The sequence below is a fragment of the Numenius arquata genome, chromosome 5, assembly GCF_964106895.1.
Source record: "Numenius arquata chromosome 5, bNumArq3.hap1.1, whole genome shotgun sequence".
NCBI classification, from domain to species: Eukaryota; Metazoa; Chordata; class Aves; order Charadriiformes; family Scolopacidae; genus Numenius; species Numenius arquata.
In genome coordinates this window covers 32494861-32517641 of record NC_133580.1, presented here as the reverse complement: position 1 = coordinate 32517641, position 22781 = coordinate 32494861, and the positions used below count along the sequence as shown (strand labels likewise).

Here is a 22781-nt window from a genome sequence, read left to right as displayed (position 1 = left end):
TAAAATTTAGTATATTAGTAATACACTAATTATTAGTAGTGCACTAAAAATTAGTACACTAATTAGTACGCTAAAAATTAGTAATGCAACCCACCCCCATCTACTGCCAGCCAAAAATGGCAGTTAAACCCAGTGTTAATACAACACTGAGATTTTTAACAAAGGAAATTATCATTTCCACAACTTCAATTTGGGCATATTGCATGTACGTATGAATGTTTCAGAGACCATTACACTGCTTTTAATTGATAACTGCATGCATGCAGCATAGGGTTGTAGTTATTGCAGAACCATAAGTTAAATTCCTCAGTCTCTAACAGTACACTGACAATTATAGTTCCATTTACTTTGCATACAATCTTTTTAATTTTCATTATGTTAAAATATTACAAACTACTTTCTTTCCGTATTGTCTACAATATAGAAAGGGATGGCAAAGTTATGATTAATATTGTAGCTTTTAATTTCTTTTTAAGTAATCTGCAGCTTTTTCTTTTTCTTTTTTTTCCACACTCCTCCTGACAGCTGATCTTTTGATAATCCCAGACAGGCTGTAGTGCCCTGGAACATGATACCTCCTGTCCGGCTTTATGAGCTACTCAGCCACTTGTCACACCAATCAAATTAAGGTGTGTGCACTACACGGGTGAATCAAATAGTTTGCTGAATGTGATAACTGCTGGTAAATATTTGGCAAGCCAAATTCAAATGGTTTTAGCTACTTATCTAGGGAGACAGTTGTATAGCCCTTCACATCTGAGACCCAGGTCTGAAAATCCTGCACAGATGGTTTCTTTAGGAGACATTGTTTGGAGAGGCGTGTATTCCTATTTATGCTCATATTTTTGTTCTTATCTGTCACCAGCACTTCTGGCTGAGGCTGGTCATATGTGGACTAGCTTGAGGCACTAGATAAAACTGAGGACTTTAGGATGAGAGAGACAACAATGACAGAGGAATAAGAGATAAGTATGCATTAGAAATGCTTTAGAATAACAAGAACATACCTCATTTTGCTTGGACTTTCTTCAGCATTCCCAGTGAAGTCCACTGGCATTGCTGGGGACTTTGCATCAGGCCTGCCATAATGAAGACATGCAGTAACATTAGTTTAGAGTCCCAGCTAATGTAAGTCGGCACAGCTCCATTTACCTCTGTGGATCTACCTCATCCACGTAAGCTGAGACTCTCTCCACCTTACTTCTGAAAGGAAAATATGAATGCTTGATCTCTCCCCAACTGCCAGCATTCATCATCTCTAGATCACTAAGCTTTCCATACCATAGTCTTTTAAAGCAAGACTGTGGTGCATGATCCATAAGCAATGTTAGCAGCAAAGAATAGTCAGCTGTGCACTGAATTAAATACTGGCTTCTACTGAATCAGGAGGTGGAATTCATATAACATGTTTACTTTTAAAAACTATATATTAAACAAATGACTCCATTGTCTGCTCTGTAGAATTTGGATCTTTGTATGTAGTCATGGTTTGATATGTTACTGTCAAGAAAGAATTTTGCTGATCTGGAAGCAGACTTTTTACAGTAATATGGAGAGTGGAATGATCTTAACAATCAGAAAAGGCAAAACCCAAGAAATTTCTTTGTCAGAGAATATGATTCTGAGTTTCTATAGCTTTTTTATTATTATTCATCTTTAAAAAAAACCCTCTGAGATTAACTGTGCGTTGCAAAATGAAATTTAATTCTCTGTTTAATATGTCAGAATTCCATACATTATAATTTGAGACATTGTACAAACAGGGGTCATTTTCTTCCCCTCTGAAATGGACTAGAGTGATAAACAGCTTATCTTGTAGCTGCTTTATAATAATATGTGTAAAGAAGAAAAGAATTGAAGTCTGCAGAAAAATCCACAGGGGGAAATTGGGGCAAGGAGAGCTCTGGTGGGTGAATCTGGATGCATTTTTCTCAGAGAAGTGCAGTTGTGTCACTTCCCTGTACTCACCGGAGAAGGCTGAGCGAGTTCCCTCCCCCTGGGCTTCAGGCTGCCCTCTGACCAGGACACAAATGTCACATACGTGTCTGCAGCCCACAGCCATCTATCTCAAGGTCTTAGCCATAGTTAGGAATGCTGAATATTTGCTCTCATATTTTTGCTAAGTTTCTGTCATATTTAGCAATTTTGAAATTCAAGGGTATTTTGTGGTTTGGGTTTTTTTTTAATTACAACTTACAGTGGAACATTCTCTGAAATCTCATTCTTCCCTTATGTGCAAACGGTACTGAAAGTTACACTGAAGATGCAAGGGAGGCATATTTGCTTTCCTGACTAACAGAAATTATTAGTGCAAATACTGTAGAAGATTGATGGTATTAAACACCAGGTCCAGTGGCACCATTAGACTTGGTATATTACTGAATTTTATTATTTTTTTAATAATAAAAAACCAGCTGATTGTCACAAGCTCAAGTTACTTTCTGTTTTGGAATCAAAACCTATTTAGTGAAAAAGAAAACAATTATTGGTTTCAAGAGTTTGGTTCTAAAAGCACAACATTACATGTTTTACTGCAATAATTCAAAGAACATGATAGTTAGAACTGAACTAGTTATATATAGAAAAAGATCTGTGAGACAATGGATATTTAATATATATAATGGATGGATATATAATAATATAATAATATAATGGATATTTATTATTTTATTTATTGGCTCAGATATTTTCAATTTAAGCCTTAATCAATGGCAGGCTAAACTAACAGAGAAAAACATGATAGCTTAACATATGCTTTGCAGGTTGGAATCTATTTTGCAAAAAAAAACCCCAAAACCTTGTCAAAAGAACGGGTAAAGCAGTTATACTCTGGAGAAAAGTATTTTGAAAGATCGTACACTTACATTTCTGGAAAGAAATAGTAAATGCTATATCTTATATCTCAAACACAAAGAAAAACACTGATATGTACTATTGGATTTTGGGAACAATAGGTTAATTGAATTGTATAGGGAAATACATCAGAAAACAATATTGGCCATCATTTTATATCAACATATACAGATTTATACCTATTAAGAGTAATCTCATAAATATTGTACCTATCAACATGTGCAATTATCCTTAAATCCTCAAATACAGGTCCACAAGAAAGGACTGCCTGACAAAAAGAAAACAAGAAGGAAAGAGAGGTTTTCTTTTAAACCACAGGCCTTCTGGGACATAATTATTGCAGTAACAACAACAACAAAAAAATGTTATTGCTAGTCCAGACATGCTGCGTTTCAGATACAAGAGGTTATAGCAGACATAAATAATACAGTTTTGACATATGCGAAATCTGAAAATCTACTGAGAATGTTATTTTTGGCTCCGATATAGTCAATGTAAGAGGCTGAAGAAGCCCACTAATCCCAGCCTTCAACACCAGGCACTAAAAATGTCTGACATGTAATTGAAGTGGAAAGGCTAGTACATGCATCTGAAACATTTTTTTACATACACTTTTTGGGAGATTAAGCATGTGAGTTTTCAAATTTGTGTTAAAATGGTTAAGCAAAATCACCCCAATGAAGATAAGCTGCAGCGAGAGGGCAGGGCCCCAGTTTTGAAAGGAGTTTAGAAATTTTGGAAAGCTCTTAAGTTCAAAGAAGAAAGTTTAAAATAATGCACTTCATCCTGAAGATGTGGTTGGCTATAAGATGCCCTGTTTTCTGTTTGTTGAGCTATGGTGATACCTGGTAACTCAGGGAACCATCAAATGACATACGAACATTTTAAATTCATGCTTGAAACTGGAAGTTTCAGCATTATTCTGAGGCTTCTTTGACATGTCATTTTTCTCCCCATAATGAAGTCGGTTTCTTTATGCTATTTTGGTTTGTCCCAAAACATATTTTGTCTAGATACTGCTTTGATTTGTTTTGTTTTGAATATACTTACTGTGTCATATCAGAGAAAATAACATTATGTTACAAACTTCCTGGGCAACTGCTAGCAAGCCTTTGCCATCACTTCCTGCTGTTTCAGCTTTATGGTGTTGAGGTCATGAGCTCAGCCCTCCTACTTAAAGCTTCTGTACAGGTTTTTTCTTGAAAATCACCAGTAGGTTTTTGGAAGCGCGTTGGTTCTTACTTGGTGGCATCACAGAGGAGGATGTGTTAGCATCTGGAGTTCTAAAGAAAACGTTGAATTTCTGCAGAGACTGCAGATTTCTCACATTCCTTCATCAGTGATGAAATTTTCCATCCAATGCCCTGAATCTTCTGTAGGCACTTGCTTTCAAAGGCATCTAGTTTCCCATCTTTAATGTTTTGGTGGATTTCCAGTTCTCACAACCATATGTTAACTCTGAGGTTATATTTGAGTTGGAAATTCTTCATTTTATTCTGTTCTTTATAGTTGTTGCTTCCATATGTTGTTGAATTTAGTTAGTAGTCATGCTCTTCCTAAACTTGATGTTCCTTTTTCTGATCTTCATTGGCCACAAAAGATGGAACTTTTGTTTAGGATGCTCCCCTAATGGAGCAGAAAAATCATGGAGGATTTAGAGATAATGTTTTGTAATTGTTAAATTCAGGGCTCAACTAAAAAAAAAGTCTGCTTCTCTGAAATTTTTAAATTTATTATAGTCCCTATTAATGCCTTTGATTTATGAAAAAAAAAAAAAAAAGTGTTTTTTACCTATTTTTATCTATTTCCTTTTGGGACATCTGATTTCAGTGAAATCTTGTACCTCTTTAGTACGCACAGAATTAAACAGTAGTCATTTCATCTTTTGTTTCTATGATCCTCTCACACATTATTGTGAAAGTAAAAAATGTGCTACCCTCCCACCCCAAACAGAAAAAAATAAGTTGCAGAACCTTTTGTCCTAGCAGAGTTAATCTAAGGTATAAACATTACGTGAAATCACTTTCATTTTTTCCCATTGGCTAGGTGTTTTAAGATTACTCCTTTCCCTTTCTGAAGTATGGAGAAAAGAACTGCACTTTTCACAGCAGGACAAGCAAACTTGTCCTTAAACATCACCAAACTAACCTTTCTCTGTTCTGAAGAGACTGTTTGAGCAGAATAAGAGTAAAATGAGGTGACAATCATTTAATGTGTATTGTGACCAAGTGACAATGCTTTCATGACTGAATGCTTGCACAGCATTATAGCTTAAAACAAAACAATAACCGTCTGTAGGCCCTATTCTGACCTTCACATGTAGGATTAACTTTTGGCTACTGTTGTTTCATACAAATAAAAAAGAGCACTCGGCATTCCCACAGATTTAATACACATAACTAACAAGTGAGCTGTAACAACACAAGCCAGTGCACAAGCACATCAAGGTAGCATAGCACAAGCAAGTGGGTAGACAATGGTACCAATTGGATCAGTGGCCTTTTAAGCCAACTGATAACCAGTAGAATTAAGTCCAATAACAAATAGCATTTCCCTGCTCTCTTACTCCTCTTCTATCTTCAGCATCTCCCTTTCTTCTTAGCAGCAGTCTCTCTTCCAGGTGGATTTCTGATCCTTCTCAGGTCTACCTTCCAATGATCCCTTGTATATGTCACCCACCTGTGATCTTAGAAGGAGGAGGCCACCAGTGGATGTATACTCAGCAACAGCAGACACGTGCCTGCATGTTAGTCCTGATATGTAAGTGTCCCAGCCTGAACATTCCAACAAGCAACAGACTTTATGGTGTATATCCATGAAAAGGAAATATGCAGATGAAAGCTAGAATATCCACCTCCAAAAAGACAAAACGAGACTTTTATTATTTTTGTAGCTTTTGGCAGTATAGCTGCATCAGCAGTAAGGGTTTGCTGGTGGGAAGCTGTCAAACCAAAACCCCACATCTTAGAGCAGCGTACTCATACAGGCAAGAATTTCTAGTCTGTCTCTGATGCAGACAATCTCTTGTAGCGGAGCCAGAGGTTCAAATTGAATTGGGCCGGCTCAGCCAGTTAAGCTCCTTGCAGTCCATAAGTTTGCCTGGGAAGATTTCTAGTCAAATGCCTTTCTGAAAGGTCGGGATCCTGATAGATATTTTGTAAGAGGGAGTTTTGGCTCAAATACTGCGTTATAAAGCATTCCTTCTTTTTGCTGAAGAAGGATGTTTGTTGCATCTTAGCTCATGAAGCTGATGCTTTTTCATAGTATACACATGATCCAGAAATGTTTCATCATAAGTGCTGTATATGATATATTATTACAGTATACCTATTTAATTGGAACATAGTAAATCAAGGGGACTGCTTTTTATTGGACTGTCTCCCAGTAAACTGGCATACACTAATGATACTGAATGGTAATCACTGCTGCTTAGTGAGATTATATTTTACATAAATTTCTCTTAATAGTGATGTATTTAGTTAGTGCCAGATAGTTAAATGATGTTTATCCAAGTGTTAAATTCCAACTGCTATTCATTGAATACACAATGTGCCAAATAAAGATTAAATATTATATATTTTTTCTTTGCAGAAAGCATCACTGAATAGCAGTTCCAGATAATAGAATTGACAAGTTTCTTTTTAGATTGCATTTTTGAAATGCAATACAGAAGCAAAGGAAAAGGCCTGCCTTTTGAAATGCAATACAGAAGTAAAGGAAAAGGCCTGCTTTTTACAAAAAATTGTATTTAGACATCATGTAATTCACAATTTCAGATCTGAAATTTCATTCTTAATTTTGTCCCAGTCCCTTGTGACTTACAAACGTGATCTTTTTTAGATTAGCTTTTCCTTAAGCTACTTTGGCAGCAAAACTTTTTAAAAACATCAGTAGCTAAAAAATTCCTTTGAATGTAGATGTGCCCTTTCAATAAGCGCTGGGCAGAATTTTACAGCAGGCATTTGAGCTTGCTTGAGAGCACTCTTAAGAGATTACTTAAAAGGAATGTGAAACATTTCCCGCATATATAATGCAGAGCATTCAAATCTGATTTGATTTTTGAACTAAATCGAATTTGGAAAAAGGATTTTACACTATGGGCCTAGTATTTCTGTTGTACAGATTGAAAAGCTAGAGCATGGGGATATTTAAGGCTTTACCCAGGGTCCTGTACTAAGTCCAGTTAGTACAAGGAACAGAAGAGGCAGATTAAAATGTCCACACAGACTGAGTATAAACTGAGAAGATGCTAGTGGATGACATTTGTACTAAGATGCCAGACAACAAACTTGGCAGCTGAGGCATTAATATCAAACTCTTTCAGCAACTGTGCTACCAAAGTGGTTACCTCCTGCAGAGGGTGAGTCAGAAAGGCGGAGCGGAGAAACTAACAGCTCAGATAAATCCACCGAACTATGCGTCAGGGCTCTAAACTAGATTTAGGAACTCAGGGCTTCCGAGCTGCCTAACTTTAACATTCTGCCTTGTGCTGTGACATATGCATGAAGGTATTACATGCATATTTCTTTATTGAAGGCACAGCTGGCATGTATTTTTATTAAATTACTTCATTGGTACCTGCAAGTGGCTATTCAAGGGGTGGGTCTCATCCTGCAATTCGCTTTTATTCTGGATATAGCTTTTGTAGAATTTAATCAGTGGGAATCATGTAGCTAGTTGGTTGGTGAATCTATCTCTCCATCTGTCCTTCCTTCCTTGTTAGAGCTGAGATTTTAATTAGAAACATCTGTGCACTATCTCTGTTTCTTCATTAAAAATAGGAATTAAAGTTTCCCTGTTGCTGCTGGCAGAGACAGAACAGAGCAAACACCATGATGGAAACATTCACACAGCTACAGGAGAATACTCCCCCTGCCTCCTAGGGGTCTAGTTTGAAGGATAGGTGGGCAAGCAGATTGTATTTGTGGGGATTTCCCCATGTGAGGAGGAGCGTGCCAAAAGGAAGTTACATTTAAACATTTATTTCTATATATCAGTTATTATTAGAGGATTTTTATTTCTGTAAAAACAACTTGATAATTGGAACAGTCTTTTTGGCTAAGGTATGTTAAGCAAAAGAAGCCTACCTTATCAGTGGTGCATTTTTTGTTGCGTGAGAACGCATCGTTTGTTTCATTGAGATTCTTTACAACCCACTTTTTGTGCTGCTATAGTCAGATTAAAATCTCCATTTTGTGGTTTGGAAAATACAGTAGGAGGCTATGGAGAGAGGGACAATACTTCTTGAGGGAGGCCATGTATGGAGGGAGCATCAGTACTTGCTCTTGGTCCTGTGAAGCTTTTTTACTGTGGCTGTTAGGAGGGTGTGCCAGTTAGATATCCCTGGCTACCTTCATTCTGCTCCCTTCTGCCTTCTGAAAGAGCAGATGGAAGGTTCCTTTCATGATATACGTGGCTCATCATTATTTATTCATGTGTTCATCTTTCTCTTTCTGATGAGAGTACGTGTAGGAGGGACATTATGAAGCCAACGTAATTTTCTGCAATAGTTTCAGAAGGTTTATAAAACATCTTTGCAGCTAGAAAGACACACATTTTTCAAAAGAGTACATTGCAAACACAGTTCGCTTAATAAAGAGGACACTCACGAAGCTGATCATTTATAATTCTGTGGTGCGCCTCGTTTCTCACATAAAGCTCCACAACATGGGAATTAGTTGCAGTGCTAGACTTAACTACTGTTGGGTTACATCTACTAGTGTAACTTACACTCATTGTTCATAGAGAACAGGAACCATGAACCTATAGTTTTCTTCTGCTAGTAAGGGCAAAATAGTAGCACTTCCGACAGAGATGGCTTGCCTTTCTCTTCCCTTCCCCCTCCCTGCCTTGTCTTTCACTTGAAGGTGGACAAAATGATGCAGAGAGGAGAAGGGAGTGAAATAGAAAGGAGTGAAATTTCACAGGAAATAGACCTGAGAGGGGGGAGAGTGTAGAATTTAATTTGAAGCACTCATTGGATTTTTTTCCTATAGTGATTTCTGCTACTTAATTAAGCAGTCTGATAGCCACGGTTCTCAGCGCTCCAGCTCTGATGTATGGCATTAAAGAATTTCCTGCCCACGCCCTTTATTATTCTGACTTTAGGCACTGCAAAAACCATGAAAAGCGAGGATATTGACATTTTAATCACCCAGCTATGACATTAATAAGATTTTGGTACTATGTGATCTAACATACTCTTTGACTTGATATCTAGTGATATAAAGAGACATCTAAAGCTGCAGGTTTAACCTTAGAGGTTTTTTCCCCCAATTATGCTGCCGTGGCACATCACTGTATTATACTGTGTGCAAAAGGGCTGTTTCTAAAGCAGCATTATTACAGTCCTACAGTTTCTTTGCTTTAAGATAGGGGGCAGTGGGTGCTCTATGGGTGGGTTGGTACATACAGACTGAAAATCAGGCTTTAAAAGAAAGCGTTTGAAATCTGGACATCACATATAGCAAAAGGATTTTGAGGTATAGCACTAACGGCAGGCTACCTAGATTGTTAGGTTTCCTTAGGAGATAAATTGAACAGATTTGAAAGAGGATGCAATTCTGCTAAAGGAATTAAAAGGATAAGCGTAAGCCAACTTTTTAGAGTGTGATTAACGTCGGCTATAACTTCCTTTTTCTCCATTATAGAAAGCATAGGAAGAGATTAAGTTGCAGAGATTTTGCCTAGATACTTTTGCTCCTAGGGAAACATTTGGTTTTACTTGCTCCAACTATAATCGACAATACATTGAAATAACGATTCAAAAGATGACAACTGAAATAAGTTTTCTAAATAATTTATCCTCCAATAGTTAACTAGGAAGCCCAGAATGAAACAAGCAGCAGATTAATATACTTAAGAAACAATACCTCTTTCATGAATATACATGCAAACAGGAAGCCAGGCAGGCCTTCTCCAGCCTCTGAAGAGAGCAAATAAAGGCAAGAATTAAGGGTCACCTGTGCTAAAAGCCATTAGCAATTTCTAATTCTCAGCAAACCCCAAACTATTTCTCCTAGGCCCAGACAGTGGTATGAATACCTTTGGCAACACTGGTGTGTGATCTTCCAGTCTTAGGCTCTGCAGAAGGAAAATCAAATTGTGGTTTTTACAGTCACAGTTAAAATACTGCTACATAAACATGACCTTTCATTGTCATCTCCAAAAGAATAATGTCACACACTTTTTCCTTCATTTCTGTCCCTATCTATGTCCCTTTGCCTTTTATGCTTTTTTACAGGACTCGTGTTATATGAAGCTGAGCAAAAAGAGAGAGAGGTGCGTGGACTTTAATGGGCAGGCAGTCTGAATCCATGCTTCCTAAAGCCTCTGCCCTAATCACCATGCCACTCTACTTGCAAGTGGAAAAAACAAAGGAGAAGAAAAGCTTGGCTTGATTTAGGGCAGTTATTTGATTTTCAATGCTGTCTGCATTTACTACCACAGTTATACCTTCAGTGCATCCTGCAGAACAGGATCTAGAGCTGCACACATACATATGTGCTGTACAGTCACACCCAGGACTCTTAGCTCGTGTTTTGCAAGTAGCCATGAAGTATTTGTCACATTTGGGCACTTCTAAGAAACAGCCAGACTGCTTATATACCTACAGCTGTGCTGAAATCATCTTCAAGGACTCCAACTTGGTATTTTCTTCTACATCCATGTATTTCAACACTTACTACCTGCACTGAGTGTACAGTTAACTCCTTAGACAAGTGAAGGGTGGTTGAAGATTTTTGTTTGGACTTACCAATTTCCACAGGGCAGCCCTGTGCATGATTTACCTGTTAAGCCCTCCTCCTTGAACAGAATATAAAAAAAAAAAAACTGAGAAAAAATGCTAGATTTAGCATTTTTTTAACATAAGACATCTTGTTCCAATTAAAATACCCTTCCTTGTGTCAGCATTTCAAAAGCTCACCAAAAAGATTGATTTTTCTGTAAATAAAATGTCTGCCAATTATATATCTTAAGAAATTAGTTTGTATATTTTAGCAGATTCTTTTTTTTCCCCACCTTCTTTATTAGAACTTTAATGTGGCGAACATAGAATCCCTGAAAAAAATGGATTTTTTCTGCAGATACAAAACAGGAAAATTTAGAGTAATGTAAGTGGGGATGTTACAGTAATTTTATTGGCACATTCCCTTACGATGCCTTATATGGAGGACATATTATAAACTACCTGCAAGGATTTAATGTCATACTGTCATATCTCTATTTTGACACTGAATTAATTTGGATATTACACTGAGTGTAGATTGTAAGTGCTCTGCAGAGGAAGAGCAGGGCCCAGGTAGACTCAGAGCAGACAAGCTCAAGTGCCTCATGGCATTTTTTACACCCAAGGCAATTACTGGTAAAAACACCTGAGGGAGCACTGTGGGCTGCATAGTTAGTAGCTATCCTTCTGCCTGATACCAGAGTAACATGCTTTTCCCTCAAACGATTATGCTTGAGCACCCACTCAGGGTAGAGAGGAAGTTGGGTTGTCCCTGCCCAGTGATAGGAGAGGTATACTCGCTGCTGATCAAATTAATCAGTCTTTCCTTTTTTGTGACTGGCAAAAGTTTGATATTGGTACTCAGCCTGGGTAACAAGAACCAGTGGAATGTTGGTTTGAAGGGGAGAGTATATGCACAGGTGTGCCTCCTGTGCTGCTTAAGACTAAGAAACAAGTCAACAGTCTGTTTTCATCTATGTGGTCCGAGCTAGCCGATTTCCCATTTTCTGACAGGTCTGCTAAGCCCTGTGCTTTTATTGGTGCTTACTTGCTCATCTTAATGAAATAAATCAGTGCATATCTGCTACACACAACTGGCCTGGAGAAGCATTTAATTTTATTTTTGTACTTCTTGTGGGATATACTTTTTTCTATTTATGTAATTTATGCTTTGCACAGTAACGAGTCCATCAAACTACAGATCATAAAAATAAGACTGGATACTATATATCTCAGCAGCGTGGCAGGAGAAAATGCATTAATGTCTGCTGCCTAGTAATACGGGTTCACAGATGCCTACATTTTCAGTTTTGAATTCTGTACTTTCAGTTTTGAACATAAGGGAGAAGGAGGATCTCCTCTTTAATAGACAGCTAAGATGTCTGGACCAGTCTTTAGTCCTGAGGTGATTTTCTTGGAATTCAGACTTTTCTTTCATCTGTATATATCCATGGGAGAATATATCTACTAAGTATATGCTATAAGTCAGAACTTATAAAAGCTTCCAAATAAGCCATAAGCTCCTTTACATTATATCTTCTGAGGGAGTTTCTCACTGCATTTCAAAAATTACAGTTAACTAGGTTGCAAACAGGTTAGTAAGAATTAGCACTTATATTATGCATGATATGTTGAAATTAATAAATCTTCATTTTATACCTAATCTGTTTGTAATCAGATGCCATCACTGACATATTGTAGATAAGTAGTCCTAGCCAAAGACCAACATCCCAAGCTGGAATTGAATACAGAAATAGAGAGGCGTAACTACAATCCAGACTTGAAGTTCTCTCCTTTTAGTCCATTTTCTGTCACCTAGACATCACTGGGTCCCAGCCACTGAAGCATGTGCAAGTCACAAAACCCACCTGAGTCACCTCTGCCAGGCTTGTGCTGGCTTCTGTTCAGGGTCAGCTTGGGTGGATCTCTCCAGCGCTCAGAGGCAGCAGGGGTTGTCCTGGAGCTGCAACAAGTCAAAAAAAAATTGCAGCTCTGAGAATGGAGAAAAGGAGGAGGAGAGAGGTGATGAGGTGATGTGCCCAGTGACATGTCACTACCAATTCTCAGGTGAAGCCCAGCTAAAGAGTGATTTCAAACTGCTGCTCTAGAAGACTAGCTAACTAGTTGTGGTGCACAAAATATGCGTTTACTTGTTTAGGGGGAAAACAGAGAACATCGTCTTGGAAAACTACTGGATTAGTTTAAGGGTCCTCCTTTGCTGTTCAAGAGTATATAATATCCCTCCCTTTTCTCCCAGCTTTGAGAATCCATTGATTACTACTATTGCTGCCCAGCCTGACTGTCTTGATAGCTCTTAGACCAGAGTAAGAGTGCTTCTAAGAAACTGCAGAAAGTGGGGCTCAGAGGCCTGTCTTCTCAACTCTGAAATGTCTACGTCTGTTTCTCACCGTTACTGGCAAGCTCTAGCAATTATTTTAATTTTAACTTGCACTTACTGTAAAGCTCTTATTTTAAGTGATGTGAGGGGGTTTGTGCATGTTGTAGTGCTTCAAAATGCCCCTGTGAGACAGAGTTGTTGAACAATGGACTTGCATTCAGATAGATTTGTTTTGCTTTGCAAAAGTCATCAATTAGAATATCTTACAGCCGTCTTTGGAGAATGCAAGTAACTTCCATTATGAATGGCTTAAGGAGTCATGCTGGACTGATAGCTACCATCTAATCATATTGTATGTCACACTAATATTTGTTTCAAATATGCGATTATTTGAAAGCATTAGCAAAATGTGTTTTAGCATCTAGTACCTTATCTGTAATCGCAGTTGAATCAATGTTAATTTTCAGTTTGTTACAGAGCTGTTGGCCAGCAGTGCTAGGTGGGGCCCTGTTATGGAGCAGCTGCACATTTCCTCTCTACTACAGGCAGGAAAAAGAAAAGTTTTGTCCTGAATCTTTGATCTCTGCTACAAGAAACTCAGTGTTATTTTTCTCATCCCCTTCTACTGAGCCTATACTGGAGTTGCTGTAGTTTAGCAGAGTAACACAGAAGATACTCAAGCTGAGCCTAAGACGAGTCTAGACCACAATCTGCTTAGCTCTCCCTCTTCTCCAGTTTCTGACTCCTACATTAAGTTGTGCCCTCAGTTGTAAGTACTTCCATCCATCATTCCTTGAACATTTCTGATAATTCATCACTTCAGAGTACCATTCCTTTAATCTTACATAGTATCTTAGGATGCTGCACATTACTCCATGACCTTTAGTCTTTCTACCAGTCTCTCCAGTAGTTTCCCTATGTATGCATGAGCATGTACCTGTATTTACTTACATAACAGAGAGTCACCTTACAAAGATCAATAGATTAGGAATGGCAAAGTATTAAGTTTTGTGAGCATATCATAGAAAGCAAATACAATCACTGAAATAGCAGTTGGCTTCTTGTATGGGAAAATAAGTACTTTAAGAATTACCTTTTAGAAGACTTAACTTTCTGCTTTTCTTTCTTTTCTTTCCCAGAGCAAGCTGATGCACAAGTCATTTTTGTGTAATGTGTTTTTCAGATATGGAGACAAGTGAAAAAATCCAGAAAAGTGGAGTTCTTCAGGTGTTCGCGAGTCTGTTGACGCCACAATCTTCCTGCACAGCAAAAGTAGCTAACATCATAGCAGAAGTAGCCAGAAATGGTGAGGTTTTCTACAAGAACTTTTCTGCTGGAACATCTTCAGTTTTTCACCTCACTTGTCAGTATGTTTTACTTCATTTATGTTTTCATTTTGTAGATTAGACACCTTTCATATCCCTCCCTTTCACTCTTTTTGTTTTTATTTTCTCAAATTCTGTTTCTCTACCTTTTAATACAATCAATGCAGCATTTGGCTGCTGGAATTTTTTTAGTCCTTACTTTCATGCTATTTGTTTTTTAAGATAAGCAATAGTATAATTTATTTAGCAGAAATAACACACCACTGGCTTTATAAAATGCATATAGAAAAAAAAGATGTGTGTCATTTGTGCCTCCAGTTACACAGCACATGTAGTTACAACAGTAGTACATGTACAGGTGGGTAAGGGATAGTAGCTTGTTTCTTTGGTCTGAGATTTGTGAGGCCTTTGATACTGCACCAAAACCAGTTATTACTACCTAAAGAGCATTATATGTATTAGACTAAGAGCCCAAGATCCCAAATGAGAATCAGGGGTCCATTTTTGTATGTATTATATACATATAGTCATATAATATAGGAGATACTCTAAAGTATTTTTTTTTTATTAGAAAGAATTATCTTAAAGATCACCCAGTACCTTGCATACCCTGAGCTCAAAAAAACGGCCTTATATCTGCAGGTAGACGTTACTGGCAGACCCTGTGACGAGGGTAGAGGAGACTTGTGGCTGACTTTTCTCACTCCTTGACTTTCACAAGTTAACTAGGCACAGATTACATTTTGCACTTTCCTTTCCCAGAGGCCAGGCACAGAAAAGTAGGATGCCTCTTAACTCTGCTGTCCAGTGCAGGCCTGGCAGCCGTGTCTCTCTCCCTCTGTAAACTCTCATGCTAATGCCTCTTCAGAGAAGGGGCTTCATTATTGCTGACTGTTTCCACGTTCCCTTTACACCTTTTCTTTGGAATGACAATACTACAGCTTCTTACTGATAGCTCTGTGGGACCTCCTCTACCCAATTCGCTGTTTTTGAGACAATACTATATATGGATATTCAAAAACAACATTAACAAGAAAAGAAGACATACATAGTTAGTTTTAAAGTTTTAAAATTATTTAGATAAATAGCCAGTAAAAAATGAAAACATAGAAATTTAAACTTAGAAATGTTTCAGAATGATAGAGATTCATGCAACTGCATCACATGTTTTTTCTGTACTAAATAAATTCATAATAAGTATATTTAGAATATTCCAATCAACTGTGTATCCTCACAGTTAGTCCTCTTAGCTCCTGCCTCAGAAAGGTGAAAATTAAGAATAAAAACAATATTCACAATAGCATAACTGATTACTATGCATTATTTCTGCAAGAATCCTGCAAGATTCTCTTACAGAGCATTTTAGCCAGTATCTTTCAAATCTGAATTAATACATGAAATCTCTGAATAGCTTCTAATGTATCTTTTTCCCTGCCAGTTTTAAATTGCTGTTCTGAGTATACTTTTCAGAAGAGATGGCATTTTACCTGGTTCATCGTACAAAATAGCTTTTGTCTTTATCTTAGAGTTATTAGCAGGTGCAACTGGGACCTCTGGCAGCCAAGGTTAAAGTGAAGGTATTCGTAAATTATTTAAGGTGCCCAGTGCTTTCAAGATGTAGATGATCTGGGTGTTTGTCTTTGGATCCTAACTCTGTTGAAATAGTTGCTTAAGCTGGACAGCAGGGATCACCTCATTTGAGTTCTGTTGTTTTCTTTGTCCTCTTACATAAGAATACGAGTGTTTCATGCTTATATTGCACCTTTTTTCAACAAGCCTCAGGGAACTTTGAGAAATTGTTTTATCAACATCCTACAGATAGTAGGCATTAAGCCCAGGCAATTGAACTGATTTCCCTATGGTCATGCCATGCAGCACTGGCAGAGCTGGGAGTAGAGCCTCTGACTGAAACGGGGCTGTACTGATAAAAGAGCATCTTTTTTCTTCCACAGTTCTTATTTTCCTTTCCCGTTCCCCTCATATGGTCCTACACACACACACACATATATCAAATCCCTCTAGTTGCCTCACTGGTTTTGTCATGTTTCATCTCATCCTTTTCACCTCTGTGCTCTTGCTGTGTTTCACCTCTCCAGGTCACATGGTTCTTCCTCCTCCCAACATGAGCTCGTGTTAGTCTCTCCATTTTAAATATCCAAACACACAAAACTCCCTTTAGTTGATTTTGTCTCTCCAGCTACAATCATTTCCTTTTCAACTGTGAGCGTACTGAAGGCTCAGATGCACTTGCTACATGGAAATTTTTCTTCCCACTTAAGACCTTTTAAACCCTCTTCCGAGGTCTTTAATCTCCTCTTCTTTGGCAGGTGTAGGAATGAGAACATCTTCACGATCTGTATTACTTCAACACAACTACATTTCTCTTCTGAAATCTTGTCCTCCTTTGGTTTATGTTACTCTGTCCTCAGTGGTTCTCCTCCTAACTTCTTAAGTGATTCTTCACTGTTTCCTTCAATGGATCTGCTTCATTTCCCCAGCAGTTTAGTGGAAACCTTCTAAATGACTCTGTTCTTGATTACCTTATGACATTTGTTGTTACCATATTTTTGTTGCTGTCTCACAGATCTGTTTTGCTATGCATAGCACCATTTCTTTTACTTCTCACCCTTACGTGACCTTGATAAATACAACTTTGCTCAGCATGTTGCCTAATTATTTTGTTGCTGAATGGAAGACTGAAAGCTTCTGCTCACTCGAAATGGGGGGATGGTGGAAGAAGGGTTTCTTTTTTTCACCACATGAGCAAGAACCTAAACATACAACAGAGCAGAATGAGACCTCTCAATCTTTCAGGAGAGAACAAGTTCTGTTTCCTGTCACAGACTAGGAGGAAAAAAAAGAAATAAATCTTGCTTTGATGATGTAGAGACTATGGTAAATTAGTGGTTGTAAAAGAAAGTGAAGCAGGGAGAAGCTGAGGAACAGACGAGTTCTTATATGCAATTAGGAGAGGAAGAGGCTGAAGGGACACAGAAGACAGAGGGAGGAACATAATATGTTTAGTGAATAAACATTGAGATGAAGATGAAAGTGGGAGATAAAGAAATAGATAAAAAGTTACAAGGATGTGGCAAGAGCAATTTTAAAGAACAGATGTATCTGATATTTGTTCTGTTTGTTACAATGGATACCGACACCATTTATCACAGTATAGCATCTGTCTACAGTTTTAAGAAGTTACAGTATCTTAGGAAGGTGGGTTCATTGCACTGACAGCTATCTTCTGTTGGACCTGTGCACGTGTATAGATACTGCTGATTCTACTTCATCTACTTGTTGATATGTCAAAGCTTACCATTATGTGAGGTTTGCTTAGCTCTATGACAATTACTTCTTTAGCTAAAATAACACTGCAAGGTTAACTACAAAAGATACAAAATTTTGTAGCTACAGAAACCATCAAAGAACATTGTAATAGGTGCATTGTAATAGGTGCAACAAAGGGAATATTTAAGAAGATGTATTTGTACTTTAAGCATTGTATAAAATCTTTGATTTATTGGTGTGAGGGGTTCTGTTGATCCAGAGACAGAAAAACTTTCTCATTCTTTTTATAGGGATTGTACACCATGGTGTACGTGTACATGTACATGTACACCAATTTACTATTCTGTCTCACAAGGGACTAACACAAAAGTAAATTGATTTTGGAAGATCCAACATAGTCTAGGATCAGGAAGAGACATAATTTGCCATTCACAACAAATCAAAAACATACTGTTGTTTCGCCTATAATAATGCCACATCTCTGAAGGGTGCTCTGTGGTAAACTATTAAGTAACACTATTGTTGTATCAGGTAGTTGCTTCTGTAAACGTCCCTTGTAAAATGTGCAGCACAGTGCCTGTATAACTATGGTCCCTTCTGGAGACCAGTCCTTTATCTCTCTGACACCAGGATAATTCTCTATCTATGACTTGCAGAGATGTGAAATAATACCTTCGTTCTCTTTGACTGGGGAACATAGCAGAAAGGGGCAGAAAGACAGAGAGCTCTCCAGTGGATGGGTCCTCTAGCTTTCGTCCCAAGGTGGGCACCAGTTGGACTGTAGGAAGGTGCAGGCTTTTGGGCTCACATAATCTCTCTTTTATTTCTCATTCGTTACTGTTCTTTTCCTTTCCTTACCTTCTAAGTAATGAGCCTGTTACTTGGGTTTAATTCCTTTTTTATATATTTTTTTTAAAGCAAAAGCTTTTCAGGAGTTGTAATTAAGGGAATAGAGAGTAAAAAGTGTTGTTCATTTTGGAGTATGAATACTAGCTTTAAGTCATCTTTTGTGTTATTTAGTAATTTTAATTTATGTTGAATTTGTTGGGGTGGAGAAAAAGGTTGTGAATTCAATGTTTTTTTCAGCCCTTCTTTATGATGCGAAAAACATGCTCAACCTGAGCTATGTTAAATTAGTTTCCATGGAAGTCAATTAAATACTCTTAATTCCTTCTAAATTAACGAATAATGGAAAGAATGTAAGCCCAAATCCTGTCTTGGGCTTATTTCTAGAAACTTGTATGACAACTTACATTGTTTGTCTATGCATATGTTTATTCTCACAAAAGGCCCAGTTGCAATGCCAAGGTAACTGGAATGGATGAAACTGAAAACAGCCAGCTTGCTTTAACAGGCTTTGCATTATTTGCAGAATTTATGCGGAACCCATGTGTGGATGCTGGGTTGATCCCTCCTTTGGTGCAGCTGTTAAACTGCAAAGACCAGGAAATATTGCTTCAAACAGGACGTGCCCTGGGCAATATATGCTACGATAGCCGTGAGTGTTTAAATATGCCATATTTTGTAGATGCTGTTGAGGAGGGAGGGGAATATTTTGGTGCTCTGTAAATTGTGTACTGGGGGGTCATTTTCCTCTTTTCTTGTTGTTTTTTTTACCCACAACTCTTCTGATTATATGGGACAATTGAATGTCACACTTGCATTATGCTTTTGTGACAGAAAGATTTAAAAAACTGATTCAATATTGTGATACAACTGGATATAAGAATAGAAAAGATTTGTGATCCTGGGTTTGTGGGAGTTTTTTTAAACGTAATGAGCTACGTTTTCAAAGAGCAGGTGCTACAACATACTCAGAGGCCTGAATAGTTCATTTTTGCTCAAACAAAATGTCTCAGAAGGGAACAGAGTCAGAAGGGCATATTCTACCAGTCTCAAAGCTGTGCAGAGCTATATATGCAGCTGAAATGATGACTGAGCTATGTTGCTGATTCTCGGAATTCTTATGTGGCCAATCAGTTGCTCCTAGATTACATATTGGTGTTTTTGGTAGTCGAGGGTTATGGGGGGGTAGAGGTTGGGTACATTTTGGGGGGATTTTGGGGCATAGTAAATTTTGCACTGCCAAGCAATTGAGTTTTGAAATGCAATTGTCTATATACTGTGTGCTGATTACATGCATGGATATGTTATTTGCAAAATCAAACCAGTGGCTGCAGTGTTTTGAAAATGCAGCCTCATTATCCCTTACTTTAAATATTTTGATAAAAGACAGTGCATGATAAATATGATACAGAAGCAGAGACACTATAAACATCTTTCTATGTACATGAAGAATTTAGAAGCCTATGGATGTCTGCAGATGGGAAGTGAGATAAAACTGCAAAAGCACTTTGTTATCTTGAGATTTAGTGCCTTATTTCATATGGCAAGAAATTTTCTTTGTGTTGCATTTACTAAAAGTTTTGCTGTTCTGAATACTGTCTGTTGAAAAATGGAATTATTAGTAGCCTTTCGCCTTGCTACTTTTTTTCATTCTAGTCTGGAAATTTACATTTTATATTGTTTTAAATTACCTTGCCTTTGACCTCAGGAAAGTTAATCAGATTTTCCATGCTGGCACTTCCATTTACAGACAACTACTGCTTGAGGATGTTAATGTATAATTCTTTCATTTAGGATTTTCTTTAAGGTGACCAATGAACTGAACAGCTGTTTCCCCATGGAGACTTCAAGTAGAAGCTTTTGAGCTTTCTATAACATCATTTATTTACTATATTTTATTTCAGGGTCATATGTGATATAAAGCTCATTACCAGGTGGCACTGGTTTATTTCATATAAGTAAAATCTACATAATTATTTATATCATTGTTGTTCAATCCACATTTTTTTCATGAAATATAATCAGGACAAGCAAAAATGGCTTTTTAGTATCATGTGTTGCGGACTACTGCTTTTACAGTGCAGGATTTATCCAGTACAGAAAAGCTGTATTACACACCTTGTGTTGCCCTTCTGTGGAGCAAAGCTGGCACTGATAAAATCTACAGTAGGCAGTGATGGGTTCTTTATGCCATGTGTTGCTGTGCTCCTGTGGGAGAACAGTCACTACTTTCCCTGTGTATTTGAATAAGATTAATGAATAAAGTGTAGGAAAAGGTCACAAAAATCAAGATTACCATCTTGGATTTGAGTGGAAGAGGCTATTTACAGTGCTTATTTATTACATCCATCCTGTCTGACTTTAGTTTTGTATGTTATCTTAATGTATAATGTTTATGTAGCTATGTACCCTATCCTAAATTCTTATTTAGGACAAATACTTTCAATATGCTTATTACTATAAAATTTAATATATTTTCATTTATTACTATTATTTTTTCACTAACTTTAAAGAGAGCTTTAAAGTATAACAAAGACAAGGTGTGGAGGCCAATAGTTCTAATAAAAAGTGTTGTTATGTATTGATAGTCTTTTTCTTTTCAATTGAGACAAAAGCAGCTGTTACCCTTCTGATAATTGGGACTCATATAGGAACTTGAAATACATCAGTAACTATATTTTACCATATACGTGAGCATTTTTTACTTCTACTACTCATGTAATTATAATATGCAGTAATGAGGAAGGTCTTTAAATCCTAAATTAATGTTAGGCTGAAATTACGAAATCAAGTTCATATTGAATGGTTCATAGCAACATTTCTATTTATTGAAAGCCCCAGTCCTGTATTTCATCCCAACAAGCATGCATCACTTTATTCATTGAAGTTTTATGCGAAAAGGAGTTAACCAGGTCTCTATTTTTGAGAGAAGTCTGCATGGCACAGGATGTGGCCTTGCAGAGAAGGATTGCCTGAAATTTTTTCTTGATTAAATGAAAATGACAGTGGTTTTTCAGAGTTCACAGATCCCAGAGTTGATGCAAGACCATTTCCACGTAATTTCAGGAGGGGCTACTCCTGGAACACAGCTGCTGTGGAAAGGTAATTCATTGCTAAGTCCCAGTGCTGGATGAGGTTTAGTACCTTCCACAAGGTAAAAGGGGAATTACACACTTGCTGGCCAGAGACCTTACTGAACAGATTCATCTCCTCACGGAAAACATGAAATGAAAACCTGTAAACTTACTGATAGAATTTCTTCTCTATTAAGTTTGAGGTACACATACACAGCGTTATTGTCTGGGTACTCATCAGTGTTAGCCCCCTAAAATAATACTGAATCACCTGTTTGAGCATGGAAGAAAATACAGAGAATTAAATGCATTTCATAGACAGTTAAAGAGGAAAAAATAGGTCAAATTTATCCCAAGCATCCTTTTTAAAGTATTTATGTTGTGAAGAGATCTGCGTTGTGTGAGTCTCTGAACATCAAGAATACAGGCAAACATAATTGCAAATCAGAGTAGAAGGAAGCTTTGTTAGTACTGATGGGGCTTTTAGTCTCCCAGTCTTCCTCTTCTATGCAGAGATTAAAGAAACAATCGAGGCAGCCAAAAAGATTTTAAGTCAGAAGCAATGAATTTAACTAATCACAGTATGCAGACTGTTCAGTGCTGTCTTACAATTTAAGAACGGATACATTACTGCATGTTCCTGTACAGCCTGTAGTTGTTCTACATGCTTTATCTAGTAAATGCCACATACACCTCAGCCCCCAAATTGTCATCAAAGCAGAAAGTGCAAAGCAAAGAAATGGAGACGTGATCTCTCCTCCTCTCCCTTCTGCATTCTCCCTCACTATATCTACAGCTTGTACCAAGTACAGCTGCTGGTGCTTCCGTATCCCCAGACAACAGTCCTCAGCCTCACTCAGGGACAGAATTTTGTCTGAACTATATTACTAGATGCAAAGCTCATAGCCCACTCCTTCCTTTTAACCACCAGTTATGTTTTTTCACTTACAATCAAAGCAAAATTGTTTGGCATTTCGCAGTCAGAGCATAAGAGCATACTTCTAGCTGCTTCACCATTCTTTATCTATGAATCAAACTATAGCTACTTTTCTACTGTCTTTCCAGTCTACCCTGTCATTCTCCCCCATGCTCTTTCTTTAGCAAGTGTGTTCATTTAGGGCTGTTACAGATGTACAGATGTTACTGACTAATAGGGCATACCTCCATAGCGCTTCTAAGTTCCCCTTGCACCTTGGTTTCACCTGCAACATGAAGATCTAATCTCCACTGTTCAGGAAAGGTTGTGTTTAACATAACATGGTTCTTGCTACAAAAAACAATGTCTTAAGTCAGAGCAGAATAGTTAATTCTGCTGTATATAAAGCCTA

The 22781-nt window shown here is 37.6% G+C and overlaps 1 protein-coding gene across 2 annotated transcripts in view; it reads left to right on the top strand.

The window, feature by feature from the left end:
• The window catches only part of RAP1GDS1 (Rap1 GTPase-GDP dissociation stimulator 1), a 101897-nt gene that overhangs the window by 39741 nt on the left and 39375 nt on the right, over nucleotides 1-22781 (top strand). For both annotated transcript variants that reach the window (XM_074147128.1, XM_074147127.1), the window contains exons 3-4: nucleotides 14104-14226; nucleotides 18906-19031. In XM_074147128.1, coding sequence (XP_074003229.1) covers nucleotides 14104-14226; nucleotides 18906-19031 — 249 coding nt within the window. The remainder of the gene's footprint in view (nucleotides 1-14103; nucleotides 14227-18905; nucleotides 19032-22781) is intronic.